The following is a 15356-nucleotide window of genomic DNA, read 5'->3' as shown; positions in this document are numbered from 1 at the left end:
AGAGGAAGACCAAAGAGAAGATGTATGGATGTATTGAAAGAGGACATGAAGTTAGTTTGTGTGAGAGAAGAGGAGGCAGAGGACAGGGTGAGATGGAGGCAGATGATTGGCTGTGGCGACCCCTGAAGGGAAAAGCCGAGAGGAAAAGAAGATTCTTCAAACACTTTCAAGATCTTTCAAAAAATATTCAGGAATATCAGATTTACAAGCTCGCAGCTCACGGGCTGTGAGCTTTTACATCTGCTTAACACGGCCACTGTGTTAAGTGGTCATATGGGTGGGCCATGAACGTTTTAGAGATTTTCAAGACCCAGAAAAGGTGGCTTAACCGATTTTGGACTGAGGCTGATCTAAAAACGCTGTCTAAATCCTGACCCCAGTTTTGTGAATAACTATTTACATAGCAGCATCACATTTTTGTAATTTTTGAATACTGTACATACTGTACAGAACCCCAAAAGGGGTTCCCGTCCAGAAGGGGTAAAACACCAAAAGGGGTTCCTGCGAGGAATACTCAAATGCATTTTCCTCCTCTGCTCTATCATTTACTCACCCTGTGATGCCAAGGTGAAGTTTGTATCATATTCCTTTGTGGTAAAGGTAGAATCCAAAAGAATTGCAAGAAAGAAATAGGGGTACATTTAATCCCAAGTGTCCTGTATCCAGTGTTGTCATAGTTGCAAAGATGTTTGCACATTAGAATGTGATGAACCGTGTCATCAACAGTTTTGTTATGTTTTTCTCAAAAATAATCTGGACTTTTGTGGGGTTTAAGTTTTTGCTTTTTGCACAGGAATGATGAAACCCGTAATGCACCAGGACCACCTTAACAGCCCTGGCTCGGATGAAGGATGCCACCCTGGCCTCCATCAGGAGAGAAGGGCCCCATCCACTGAGCCTTACCCCGCGTGGAGCCAAGATGGATACCCCCTCCGCAGTTTCACCCCGCCCTACCAGAGACAGCACGAGAGCTCGGACGGCGGACAGCCAGATGACAGGTTAGTTGACCCATTGTGACCTAGCTGAGACCAGATTCTTCGACATCCTAACAGTTTCTGAAAGGTTTTTGATGTTTCTATGTCAGCGGTCTCAAACCTTTTCATGTCAAAGACCCCCAAATATTACATCGCCGACCCCCATCTCGGAAATATGTTGTCCCCCAAGCAAATATATGAGTTAAAAACATTCTGTGTGAGAGAATATATATTCAAAGATTTGCATTTTGCACACATTTTCACAAACTTTCCAAAATAGCAGATCTACAAGCTCGTAGATGAGTTTAGTATTAGGAAGGTATTCTACTAATACCTTCCTAATCTGTGGTTCTCAAACCTTTTCGTGCCAAGGACCACCCAAAATGATATGTATTTGGCTGTGTATCCGACATGTAAATGGGAGGCCAAATTTAGACCCACTGTTTTACAAAAAGTAAATAATAATGGTCACTTACAGCGCCCGTTTAATCTCCCGTTTCCACCTTTTTCTTTCCCCCAGAGGTGACGTGGCCTGCTCCCAGCGGGAGTCTTATGAAGAGAGGCCCACTGAGTGCCTGGACCACCCGTCAGATGAGCAGGGCTACCAGCAGAACCACCACCACGAGCAAGGCCTGCTCACCACCGTTCAGAGCCACTCCCAGCAGCATACCGAGGGTGACTACCCCAATCAGGACCCCAGAGACAAGCACCCAAAAGACGGGCCTGAGCCTCGCAGCGAGCCCTTCGATGGCGCCACAGACAATTGGAGAAGGGACGGAAGCCAGAACAAAGACGGCGGACTCGGTGCAGTCCAAGGCCAGTGGTCCGAGCCCGTCTCTAGTTCGACCAGCAGTGTCAGTCAGCCGCCTGAGACTGGCGGGCGCACGCTGATCCGCAGGACGGGGCCAATTAAGAAGCCGGTGCTCAAAGCGCTCAAAGTGGAGGACAAGGAGAACGAGAAACCCAAACCGGAGCCAGAGGAGAAGCCAGTTCCTTACCGCCTGGAGAAGGAAGTCCTCACCAACGTGTATGACTTGAAGAAAGATAACCAACCCATTGGCAACAACAGGCGCTCAGCCTCGCCTGCCGTTGTCGAGAAGCAGCCCGAAGAGAAGCAGCTTCCGCCACTGCCACCGGCTCCAGCCAAACCAGAGAGAGCCGTCAGCACGCAGAGCGAAGACTCCCACAAAGACAGCGGCTGGGACAGCAGCAAGAGCCAGTCATCCAGTCACAGCCAGGACGGCCGGGATACCCAGCAGGCGCCTCGTCGGAACAACTGGATCTTCATCGATGAGGAGCAGGCCTTTGCCGGGGCCAGGGGAGCGGGCAGAGGGGGCCGTTCCAGGGGCGGCTTCCGAGAGTTCAGCTCTAGAGGAGGAGGAGGAGGTCGAGGCGGCAGAGGTGGAGACAACCTCCGCGGGAGTTATAACAACAACAACAGCAGCAGCAGCAGCGGGGGCCAAAGGGCGGGTAGAGGCCGAGGGCCCATCAGGGAGTTTGTCAAGGTGGAGGATCTCCAGAGGGGAAAACCGCGCAGGCGGAATGTCAGCGAAACCATGAGTGAGACCTCGGAGTACGAGGAGCTGCCGAAGAGGCGTCGCCAGAAAGGCTCCGAAAACGGCGAGGGTTACACCGAGTCTGGAGAGGTCCGGAAGGCGGACAGAGACTCTTGGAGGTCCAACAAAGTCTACACAGAAGACCAGGCAGCCATCGACGCCAGAGACAAGGCCAAGGCCCACAACAGGGGCTTTGGGGGACAACGCGCGTTGCCTCCCAGGCTGAACACCACCACCACGGCCGGCTACAACCGGGGCTTCGGGGGCTCACGGGACAACATCTCCACCTGGAGGGGCAGAGGGACCCAGTTCAGCAGCAGCGGCGGAGGAGGCGTGCCGTTGCAAGAGAACGGTTACGGTCCCGGAGCGGTAGTAGACACCTCTTACTCCCGCAGAGCCCCGCCGCCCGCCGAGCGCGAGCCCTCGCAGTACACCCCCAAGTTCAACGCCTCTTTCATGGAGAACGGCACAGAGGAGCGCGGAGGAGTAGGAGGAGGAGGAGAGTACTACTTGGAGAACGATAATAACCCCGCCGCCGCCTTGAGGAGGCGGCGGCCGCCCCGCCAGGACAAGCCGCCGCGCTTCCGCCGCCTGCGGCAGGAACCCGAGGCCGGCCCGGGGGGCCCCTGGACCAGTGACGAGTACATCAACGGAGGAGGAGACTTCACCACCAACCCACCAACCAGCTGGCCCAGCGGTCAGTATTGTGTTGATCTCGTCGACTTAAAACTGTGACGAAAAACGTTCGTCGACTACTTTTTCTCACTGAGGAAAATTTATAATGTAATTGTATGCTTCATTGTATGCTGAAAATAGCAGATTTGTCATTATGACGCCATCAAGGTCTGCCAAAATAAATGTTAGTCTAAATCAACTGTAGATCTAATCAACTAAAACTAGACCAGCACTAAAACATTTCAGTTGACTACAATGTGACTAAAACTAAATGACAAAAATGATTCAAAGGACTATGACTAAGACTAAAATCAATGTTTTGCGGTCCAAATCAACAGCAACAGGTCAGTACAGTGGCGGGCGCTCCTCCGGCCAACACGGCCACCAGGCCGAGGACTGGGACACGGGCTCGGAAAACAGCGACTTCGGAGACTGGAGGGAGAAGCGAGGCGGTAGGGCTGTCACCATTACACACATTGAACCTGACCATTATTTGTCGCACAAATAGTTGCGATTAACGACTTAATTGTGTTTTTTTGGCGTTGGAAATTGGAACACATAATAAAAAAGTGCTCGGGGCAGATATGACAAATAAATATATACCAAAGAATAACTGCCATTTGTATAAATTTTATACTTAAAAAAGAGCTGAAACAGCTCACGAAGTGACGCGTGTAGAGCTGCTATTTAGGCATTTAGCAAGACACTCAATCCAGAGCGATTTACAGTAAACAAAAACACATGGGAATACATTAAATATAGTCATCAAGGAAATAGTCATCAAGAATTATAAGCAAGCTGAGAACCTAACCTAAGTCTAACAGTAGATTATTTGTACAGTGAAGCAATACATTATAAAGTGCTATGTCTACATGAAATGCTAAATTATAAATCTGATGTACATCTAAATGTAACCTTTGCATACACGTATGTGCCAACCCCTAGGAGGCGGGCAGCAGCAGGGACACGTCGGGGACATGCCCTCGGACTCTGGCGGAGGACACGGTGGCGAGCTAAACTCCGGGGAGAAGAGGGAGCTTTCCAAGAGAAGCTTTTCCAGCCAGCGCCCCCTGGTGGAGCGGCAGAACCGGAAGGGAGAGCCCTGCACCCTAACGCTGGAGGGGAGCAAGATGACGACGCGGGCCGATAATAACCCAATAGCGTGTAACAGGAGTGACAGCTGGCAGAATGGTGGCGCTCCTTGCAAAAGGTTGGTTGAAATTAATGCAAGTCACTTTTTGGGGGGGTTTATTCTTATTTTTTTAATGTTTTGAGGCCATTTTGACCTGGAACGCAGCTGTTGGCTCTTAACCACTTTAACACTAGTCCACTAGTCTCTCCCTAACATTTTAGTATAGTTTTTATTTGTTGACAAAATTGTCAAGTGTCTTAGTCATCGTAGCTTGGTTTTTATTTAGTTTTTGTCAGTGGAAAAACGCTAAGTCAACGAACATCCTTCGTCCCTACTAAAGTTGTGGTCCCTGATGTCTCCCCAACAGGTCCCCAGATGAGTCTGTGGGGTGTGTGTACAGCGTAGAGCAGCCTGACGAGCGAGAGCCCGCCGAGCACTCTGGGAAGAAACTGGACAAGGACCTGAAGCCGCTCTCCGTCAAGTCTGACAACATGGCTGAGCCGCTGTCCCAGTACGATCTCAACAGCTACCCAAGTAAGCCAGAGAGACTTGAATTGTTGTGTTCAAGTTGGTACCGTTTCACTCCATTAAGACTTGGAACGCATCTGTGTCACTTTAGCATGCAACCACATTAACCATTATTTTATACTTTAGCTGTTTCAATAGTAGCAGATCTGTAATATCTCAAATAATAAGAGTATTTCTTCTTAGTGTAACAACTATTTGTTTCGTAAAGAATGTCCTATTTGATCATATTAGTGTCACACAAAAGCATCTAGTAGCAGATCCACAAGTTCGCAATCGCAACTTTTTCCATTCATTTTTTTATTTGAATCCTGCAAAGTAACAGTTTTTGGACATTTTTCCACCCGACAGAGGCGATATCTTTATAAAATGTTTTTCTATCACCTTTTTACTAAGCAAAGAAAAAGTTGTTTGCCGTTTGTGACGCTAGGTTATTTTTTCCATGTTTGTGTTTGTGCAGTCGAGGGGGACGTGGCTTCCAGTCCAGATGGCTTCACAGACTCTCTGTCCAAGAAGCAGAGACGACCACAGGACGACGAGAGGAGGAGGAAGGAACAGGGAGCCAGCGTAAGCTACTTTTTTGCATATTTAACTTGAAACTGAGCATTGGCAGAAATGTAAACGGTACAGAATACAGTCAAACACTTTGTCCAAAAGGATATCACCGAAAAAAGTCCTTGTGGTCTTGTTTAAAAACATTTGAGTAGTTTTTCCATCACTGCCGACAGCAACGATAGGATCTTCACAGTAACATGCTTTGTGATGTTGTGGTTTAGGTACCGGTGAAGAGCAGGACTATCACCTCCAAGATGCCACCGCGGTTTGCCAAGAAACAGGGCAGCATGAGTATGGAGCAGCCAGAGGATGGCACACTCTCCTCCAATAACCTCGGCACTGAGATCTGGGAGACCAACAGCTCGGGTTGGTCAAGTTGTTATTGCATACGATCGCCCCCTAATCGCAATAATTTGAGATAATCGTTTTTCTTTTCTTTTTGCATAATCGTCCTAGCCGTTTCCACGCTGAAACGATATTTTCACAAAATAGAAGATTCAGAAATAGTCGTAGCGGAAATAGCTGGCTATTAATGTTAATTCCACTATTTAAAGCCCAACAGAAATCCAATCTTTAGTGATTATTTTCAAAACACATGTCTTTGAAAAGTACTTCTACTTTTGGTAGTACAAAGTACAAAATGTGAGTACTTTTTGCACCACTGGTATTAAACTTGTTCCTTCCTCCACAGCCCTGTCAGTCCAGTCTTCAGGAGGAGACTCGTGGACTAAACAAGTGTCATACACCGGCAGCGAGCCCAACTCTGAGGTACGCTCATGCAGCTGCATACTTAAAGGACAATTCCGCATAAGCCGTTTCCATACCGTAGTTAAAATAAAGACACGTATGCATTCGTCACTGAAGAAAAAACATGCAGATCTAGCAACCGGTACAGGGCTAAAAGGCAGTTTCATATCGATATGGCACACAAGTGTGGGATTTGATTAGAACGTAAACACACGTTTATGCCTGTGTTAATTTGCACCCCTCCTGCTGCAGGACTCTGACGCCGGCCCCGAGCAGCAGAACAAGGAGCAGCACAACAAGCCGGGGCCCATCGGCAACGAGCGCTCCCTGAAGCACCGCAAGGGCTCGGAGGCGCAGGGCGTGGCGGAGCGCCTGGAGGGCGGCGGCCCCGGCGGTATGGCGGGGCCGGGGGTCAACGGCGTGCAGGTGGACCACCTGCACGGGGTGGTGGACACGGGCCTGGGGGCCGGCGTGCCCCCCATCGAGTTTGGGGTCAGCGCCAAGGACTCTGACTTCAGCCTGCCGCCGCCGCCGGGCTCCTCCGCCCCCCTCCCGGTGCCCGTCGTGTCCAACCCCGTGAGCAAGCTGCAGCTGCAGGACGCGCTGCAGACAAACGTGAGTCGTGTAGCGAGAGAGAGAGAATGAATGTTGAATGTCGTCGGCCTAGGAGCACGAAACCTCTTATGTCCAGGGGTGTAAAATGTATTTAAATGTTTTACTTAAGCTCCTATTTATCGGTGTGAGAAATCTTGCAGTTGAGAATCACTGACATCCAGTTATTATACTGTTATCTGCGTTGTATGTGTGGATTGTTCTCATGGAACTGGGCGTGTGTTTGTGTGTCAACAGCCCACTCTCAACCAGAGCATCCCAATGCTGCGCTCCACCCACCTGCAGCCTGGCATCAACCTCAACCCCATCTCCTTCCCCAGCACTGACCTCACCCTCAAGGTACACAAAGAAGGAATAGGATTAATTACTATTAATTGGAACCAATAATACATGTTATTTATATCATTTTACATTTGATGGAAGTCTAACAAAAAGTAAGAAAGAACATTTTAGTCTTAATAAGACTTGTGCTTCCTAATAAGAAAAGTGCTTTATCGAAAGGAAAGTCTTTAGTCCTAGTAATAAATCTTTCCAGACAAGTGCATTAATATTTTACTTGTCCGTTGGACAAGAGACAGACTCATGGTTTCACTTTGCCAAGCCAACAATATTGTCTGACATTAGTGTCTGGCTTTCCTAATAATCACCTTCCCACCATTCCGTTTCAGGAAAACAGAATTCTGTATGCGTGTTATTTATTTAAAATGGCTACTGGCCATCATCATGTCATTCTTTGCGCTAAACGAGCAATCAATATTATGGTTCGTAGTGCCTCAAAATGTCAAGCCCTGTTTTGGTACTTTTAATTCATGTCACACTGAGGACGACTTGAGTACTGAAACGTGTCCATCCATGTATAAAAGTACCGGAAGGACTTTGGAGTGCTGGCTATTATGTTCTTAATTGTGAGGCGTGCACCTGGCAAATTGCATTGATATAGACTGGAGTGTGTTCGGTAACCAATCAGGGCTGTTCTGTGTCCTCTCTCTCTCTCTCTCTCCAGATGGAATCGGCGCGCAAGGCCTGGGAGAACTCCCAGTCCCTCCCCGAGCAGCAGGGCTCCCCCGGTGGTGGTGGGGGGAACAGCGGCCAGCCTCCCTGTGGCGGTGTGGGCTCCGGCAGCGGGGGCGTCAGCTACAGCTCCTTCGGAGGCGTCTCCATGCCCCCGATGCCCGTGGCCTCCGTGGCTCCCTCCATGTCCATGCAGGGTAAAAAAAATAACATCCCTCTTTATTCCCCTTCAATATTGTATAATATCGTTTCTGTCTGGTGTAAACCTTGTAGGCTCTCTAAAGAGTCTAATTGTCCTGCATTGTGCTGGCACTAGCTCCTGAGTGAAGCCACCTGGTGGCTGCATGTAATCGTTAAAAAGTAGCAAAACTAATGGGATTGAAATTAAAAGGTAGCTAATTCCTGGAAATATTTTGAAATTGGAACTGGGCCTGGAAAAGGAATGTTTGGTAAAATGTTTGTTTGTGTCTACTATCTACATTGTCTTTATGTAACATGAGGTGTAATATGTAACATGGTCAAATGCATTGCTTGCTTGACTGCGGCCTAATGTACACAAGACGATGAAAATTATTGATCAACAGAAGACGTCACCTGATGAAAATAATTGATCTGGGAACCATATTCCTCTAGGAGTGACTGAACTTGAGCTGTTGTTTGTCCCTCACAGGGAACCATATTCCTCTAGTAGTGACTGAACTGAGCTGTTGTTTGTCCTTTGTAGGGAGCCATAGTTTTAGTAGTGACTGAACTGTTGTTTGTCTTTTGTAGGGAGCCATAGTTGTAGTAGTGACTGAACTGAGCTGTTGTTTGTCCTTTGTAGGGAGCCATAGTTGTAGTAGTGACTGAACTGAGCTGTTGTTTGTCCATCACAGGGAACCATATTCCTCCTCTGTACCTGGACGGTCACGTGTTTCCCAGCCAGCCGCGCCTCGTACCACCAAACATGAGCCAGCAGCAGAGCTACCAGCAGGTACCACACCGCTAAAGCCCTAGTTAAAATATAGACAACATATTTTAGCTACTTTTGGGGGAGGGGTTAGGGTTATGATGAGACTAAAGTGGTGTGTTTCGATTGGACCTTTTCGACTCAAAGGCTCTCTGCTTTCAGGAAGAAACCAAAAATACACAGGGAAGACATTATTTGAATATTCTAACCACACCTGGGGGTCTATTAGACTAGCAATGTTAACTCCATTGACACATAACAAAACAGAAAAAGTAAAAGAAAAAAAAGCATTCCACTCCTTTTAAAATTTCCATGTGTCCATGTGTGTTCCTCCTCCATTCAGGCGGCCGCGGCCCAGCAGATCCCCATCTCCTTGCACACGTCCCTCCAGGCCCAGGCCCAGCTGGGGCTGAGGGGAGGCCTGCCCGTCTCCCAGTCCCAGGAGATGTTCAATTCCATGCCCCCCTTCAGGTACCGTACCCACCGGCAGCAGTACGTTCGCTTTTTGTCAACCACATAACATATCTGGAACAAGCTCCCGTAAAATAGCACTTTAACTCTTCTGTTAACCCATTTATACCTGCTACACATACGTTGTTATTTATACCTTTCAAGCTGGGAACGCCTCTGTGTGTCAATTTGGTTGTTGCTATGCTATGTATCGCTGTTGTCGGGCAGAATCCTCTTATCTCCATAATCTACGTTTTCGTGTTTTTCTGTAAATTGACGCCCTATTTGATCATGCATGCTACAGCGTCACACAAAAGTGATGAGTTTCTGAGTACGTAGATCTGCTACGTTTGCTATTTTTAAATTTGATTCCTGAAAAGTAAGCTTTGGACATATGAGGTTTCCACCAGACATAGACGATTGCATAAGCCTACTGAAGTGACTGTACAGTGAATAAATATAATTCCATTTTGAACTAAGTGAACGTTTGGACATCAGTCTTCTTTTTTACTCACACGATCCTCGGCGTCGGGCAACCAGTAGCCCAAAGTGCGGGGACTTTGACGCTACAATGCCTGTAATTCCTATTGGTTTTTTTTCTACCCCGCACAGGTCCCAGGTTTACATGCATCCCAATCTGTCTCAGCCGAGCCCCATGGTGCTGTCGGGGGGAGCGCAGCTCAAGGGGCCCTACTCGCCCTTCCCGGGCATGCAGCCCTCTGACATGGTCAAGTCCCAGTCGGGCTCCCACTACCAGCCCATGAACGGCAGCCAGGCCATGGTCTACGACGGCCAGATGAACCAGGGCCCCGGCATGAGCTCCTCCCAGCTCATGGACTCCCAGCTCATACAGGTATATATATATATGCACAGTGGTGGGGAAAAGTACTCAATTGTTTTACTTAAGTACATGTATCAATACTGCAAATTTAGAACTACTTCGTTACAAGTAAAAGTCCGGAATTCAAAATGTACTTGAGTGAAAGTACAAAAGTATCTGCATAAAAAATATACTTAAAGTGCCAAAAGTAATTTCGCCGTATTAACCCATTTTAGGTGGGAACCCCTTTTGGTGTTTTAAACATTGTTATAATTTAGCTAATGAAAAATAGCAGATTCTGCTATTTAAAAAAAAAATCGTGACGCAAATTTGGAAACATAGGTATTTCAGAAAACTGTCATGATTTAGAAAACATTTTTTTAAATTTCTACGTCAGGCCTAAATGGGTTAAATGGCTGGATGGCGCTGCTGTAGTACACTTTTCCCACTTCAGATGGCAATGTCAGTTAATATCCGTGTGCCTCTAGTCTTTGTCGCAGCAGTCGCTATATCATTGTTTTCTCCCTGAATCCCCCTCCTCCAGGTGACCATGCCCCTGCCGGGCTCTCAGCTGCGCTACGGCTCGGCGCAGCAGCACCTCATCCTCCCCCAGTCCATCCAGCTGCAGCAGACGGGTCAGAACCTGTCGGTGGGAGCGCCCCCGCAGCGCCGCATGCTGCCGCCCGGCTCGCAGCCCCAAGTCATGACCGGCAGCCCCCGAGAGGTGAGGTCCACTGGGTCACAGCAGCACGGCAACGGCAGCATGATGGGTTTGCATCAGCATAACGAGCAAATGCCTCACCGTCAGCCGGAGACTTTGTATGTCCAGAACCGTTCCCTGTTCAATATTTATAAAACCCACAGGCACACTTAAAGCCGCACTATGTAACTTTTACTATTCTACCCCCCCCACCCCCTCCCGGATTTTAAACCCGGTATCCAGCGCTGAAGTGCTGATTTTTTTTCTTTTTACCGTAATAGAGCCTGCCTGCTTGCTCGGGGGATTAATTGAATATTGAGACCATCATGTCAAAGTTTGTGTCGGATCCTGTGTCTGACCTTCTAAACGATCACGATCTAAATGTCTCAATAGAAGAGCAGGTGAGACAAAATTCAACCGCCCCAAAAGTTATATTGTAACATACTCTACCATACATACAGATTGGACAAAATTACATTTTATTCATGAAAAGAAAATAGAAGTTACATAGTGCCGCTTTAACCACCTTTTAGTGAAAATAGCTCCTCATCCAATCAGGAGAGAGAACCAATTTATCAGACTTTTATAGTGATCCAGTTCCAGTGTTTTCCCAGCTCATCCTTGTTTTGTTTAATCATTTTTACTTCCCTTTCAGTGTGTATTCTTACATACATGCACCTACTGTATATATGTGTACAGATATAGGTGTTTATGTATGTAAGAACACATATCGAAAGGGATCTCAAATAAATACTATCCTTGCAGATCAAGCTCTGCTTTGTTTTGTTTATCTATTGTTTCTTCTGTATAATTGATGCATTGCCGGAATTGTGTCAACTGTTTGTTCTGATGTAATATATGAAACTACGTTGAAATATTGTTTTCTTTTGTTTGCTCTCTAGTCACATTTTTATTTTTATTTTCCTGGTGTGTTAAATAATTCAAATATTAATAGGTGGGCATAATAAGCTTCGGCTTCAGCCCATGCCTTTTCGGCCAATAATTATTTTTGCTGCTTCTATTGTATGCACAACTGTTATGTTAAATTGTGACCGAAATGAATAAACTAACTAAATCACTTCCAATTTCACTTGTTATTATCCTGTACCATATGCGTTCTCTCTCCTGACTGAATAAAATTGTTATCCTGTATCCTGTATTTTCTGTTTACTAAAGAGCTGGAGAGAGGGGGACGACCCCTGTTACTGAACAAACACTCTATAGCAGTGATTACTATTGGAATATAGAGCTGTTTAACACTTACCGACCGTATTTTAGTACAAAAAATAATCAGTTACGCTGCCTTTAGATAATTCTAGAGCATGTTAATCTTTAAAAAATGCTATGTGCTGTACTCCAGAGTGCTTCTCCGGGGGTCCTTGAGGGATGTTACGGGAGGTCCTCGGCAAAACTAGTTGACAAAGTCTAACGACTGCTATGTTAAAAGAAATCCAGGCATTTATTTTTTTAATGTTTTAATATTTTTATTAAACATTTTAAGAACACAAATATTTCATGGTGGTCCCTGGCACATGTAGTATCTTTTCTTGTGGGTGTCCGATGGGGGTCCAAATCCATTCTTCTTGACATGAAACTGTGAAGAAGCACGTGTGTACTTGACATGAAGTAGTGTAGAAGCCAATGTGTAACGCTGTTCCCTCCTCACTCCCAGGGCTCACAGATGGAACTGAAAGGCTTCCAGTTCTCAGACAAGCCCAATCATTCCCCAGGATTACAGGGCTCTTACAGGTAGGAGAACAAGTCTACTCTGAATGTATTCACGCCTGCTTCCAACCTGTACTCCCTACTGGCTATGTCGTCATTGGCAACAAAAAAACAAATGTGACGAGATTGTAGATCCACAAGCATGCAACATGAACCGCTGTGTGAGTGTATATTTTCCGCTATCAGTCATGCAACAGAGTATATATGGTTACATAGAGCTCAAGTTATGTATTTGTATGTATTTACTAAATCATGGAATCCATTCTTCCCCGGAGATTAACCACATGAACCCTAATGTCCCTATTTTCGGGAAAATATTCGCCGAATATAGCAGATGTAAATACATGCTCAGGGTCTGCTGTCCTTGAGGGGGTGCCATAGGGTTTATAATATATGTTAATGCAGCATCACAATAATTTTAACCACTTCATCCATATTGTATATGTTGGCTATACAAAAATAGCAGTTCTACGAGCTTGTGCATTGCATGGCTTTTGAAAATTACCTCATGGCAGCCAAGTGTATGGGATTTTGAGGATATTACAATGTTTGTTTAGAGCTCTTATGACGTAAATCATTTGCAAGCCAAGTCTATGGACTTGAATTTTTTGAAGTAAGACACTGTGTTGCCGATATAAATCCAGTGGGCTCACTTCACACGAGTGCCATTCTTTTCTCTCTTTTTTTTTTTACACATCTTCGTCCCTGGCACAAGACATTTATCTTCAGACGGGGGTTTGCTGCCAAATATATAATATTTAAAAAAAAATTAGAACTACTGGTGTAGAGAGGGGTAAAACAACAGCAGACCCAAGTCCAGAGCCAACCCCGTTCAACTGTAAGGACAGATTCACACTATGGTCCTGGGTCGATGCAATGTGAAAGAATTGAATACAGTGAGTTGAATTAAGTGTAATCTGGTGCGGAAGAATCGAGGCCAATGTGAATCATGGCCAGTGGGGACCAGGCAATCGTATTCGGGAACAGTTTGAATCAAATGGACTCTGTGTGAAATTGTACCTGCCCTAAGTGTCTAGTTGACCGAATGACCGTGTATATGTTTTTGTGTTTGCAGGCCAGGCTCTGCCAGTCCCAGTGGGAAGCCCTCTGGTCCTGGAGGCCCAGTGGGACCTCTGCCTACACATTACGCTCAGCAGGTATAGCTGGCTTACTAGTCACTCTACATTAAAACTAGAGCTGGGACTCGATTAAAAAAAATAATCTAATTAATCAGAGGCTTTGTAGTTAATTAATCTCGATTAATCGCATTTTAATCGCATATCAATATTTAACCCGAGAACAGTGAGAAACCTTTTTTTTCAAATGTTTTTGGTATCCCAGTGAATAGTGACTACGGGATTCCACTCGTTTTCAACATTTTACTGTCATTAATATACCTTAGAGTTGTTGTGTGGATATAATAAAGTCCCCCCCATTCTGTGTTGCCTAGAACTGGAGGTCTGAAAAAAATCAGTAACATTATAAAGTACATCTCAGTGACATCACAAAAGAAAAATGTACTTCATAATGTTACTGTTTTTTTCAGACCTTCAGTTCTATAGGCAACACAGAATGGGGGGACTTTTTATTATTTCCAGTGCACACAACTCAATAGAAAAATGCGTTTGATTCCAACAGTGATATATAGGCAGCTGATAGGTAGGCAGCAAGTGCCTATACTGTATAAAGTGTCTCAGTGTGTATATGAATACTCAAATGTGCTTTACATGGCTGGGCATGAGAAAACAAAAAACTTTATTATGGGGGAAACAAAAAGGTGCGATTAATTTATCTGTAGTTAATCGCGATTAATTTTTCTGTAGTTAATTAATCTCGATTAACGCGTTAAAGTCGCGGCCCTAATTAAAACACACATTTATAAAGTCATTTTAGCCCATTTAGATCTGAGGCCAATTCTGCACATGTCTTCCAATCTAAATGTAGTTTTCACACCTTCAAGATCTCTCCAAAATGTTCAACAACAGTAGAAGTACAAGCTTGCAGATTGTACTTTCCCCTGCTATTTTTTAATAGCCAAACGCTAAAATCTACAATACATTTATGAAGTTAAACATGAAAAATGACTATTTCAAAATGGCCATTTCCAACTAGCAAATACCACCAAGTTCTGATCTTTAATATTTGAATGAGTCTCCCTGTTGCTGTTCTTATGGTTTTGGTTAAATTATGTAACATATCTGACGTCTCTAAAAGTTCACATTTATGTCTCTCAAAGTTTAAGGGAAAAAGTAACTGTTATAGAGGGTATGCGAATGCATAAAGTGAATGGCAAATCGAGTGGCAAAGGGAGTTTAAGGTCGTTTAACGTTTAATACAATCAGATAGGACATGATCTGTTTGGATGTAGGGGCTATGAAGGCCAGAAAGTAGTTTTTTGCCACTCAGTAGGCGTTCCCTACGGTATGATGATGTCACGCGCATACCCTCTAGTCTATACCATTACCAGCCTTGATGAAAAAAGGATAGTCATTTTGTATTTTAAAACAAAATGTGGACATCATGCCAGAGAGTTAAAAGAAAAGTGAATGATAGTTGTAGTGTCTTGTTCAGAATTGTGTGGAATAAATGGTTGCAAATAGCAACCACTATATTGCATTCCTATAAGCTTTCTGCTGCCGAAAAAGGAAATTCAAAATAGTTTATTGAAGCTTCTTGTCCTCAGATTAGGCATGTCACAATTATTACATAATCACCTGATCACAATATGGCCGCTGATAGGAATTATTTTTTCATAAAATATATATAAACAGCTGGATGAAATGAACAGAAATGTACACCTATTATTATTGTCATGTTATTGTCCATCCTCTTCTAGCCACTTTAAACCTAGCATTCTTTTTGGGGGTATTTAGATTTAGGCCAAAAACATTGTAAAAGTGTAAAATGATTAACTGTGGATTCTTT

General features: G+C 45.1%; 1 protein-coding gene across 7 annotated transcripts in view; it reads left to right on the top strand.

Moving 5' to 3' along the window:
* Window positions 1-15356, top strand: part of prrc2b (proline-rich coiled-coil 2B) — a 33183-nt gene that overhangs the window by 14565 nt on the left and 3262 nt on the right. For 5 of the 7 annotated variants that reach the window (XM_080756479.1, XM_080756480.1, XM_080756478.1 and 2 more), the window contains exons 15-31: window positions 776-998; window positions 1495-3227; window positions 3544-3657; window positions 4151-4415; window positions 4705-4871; window positions 5323-5429; window positions 5639-5783; window positions 6109-6185; window positions 6417-6779; window positions 7014-7115; window positions 7780-7984; window positions 8663-8760; window positions 9080-9207; window positions 9799-10039; window positions 10551-10730; window positions 12379-12455; window positions 13507-13588. In XM_080756479.1, coding sequence (XP_080612605.1) covers window positions 776-998; window positions 1495-3227; window positions 3544-3657; window positions 4151-4415; window positions 4705-4871; window positions 5323-5429; window positions 5639-5783; window positions 6109-6185; window positions 6417-6779; window positions 7014-7115; window positions 7780-7984; window positions 8663-8760; window positions 9080-9207; window positions 9799-10039; window positions 10551-10730; window positions 12379-12455; window positions 13507-13588 — 4307 coding nt within the window. The remainder of the gene's footprint in view (window positions 1-775; window positions 999-1494; window positions 3228-3543; window positions 3658-4150; window positions 4416-4704; window positions 4872-5322; window positions 5430-5638; window positions 5784-6108; window positions 6186-6416; window positions 6780-7013; window positions 7116-7779; window positions 7985-8662; window positions 8761-9079; window positions 9208-9798; window positions 10040-10550; window positions 10731-12378; window positions 12456-13506; window positions 13589-15356) is intronic. The other 2 variants (XM_080756484.1, XM_080756481.1) reach the window with 1 other exon arrangement.

Source organism: Protomyctophum bolini, assembly GCF_963924005.1.
Source record: "Protomyctophum bolini genome assembly, chromosome: 22".
NCBI classification, from domain to species: domain Eukaryota; kingdom Metazoa; phylum Chordata; class Actinopteri; order Myctophiformes; family Myctophidae; genus Protomyctophum; species Protomyctophum bolini.
Note: the sequence above shows the minus strand (reverse complement) of the source record. Positions and strands in the feature narration are given on the sequence as shown.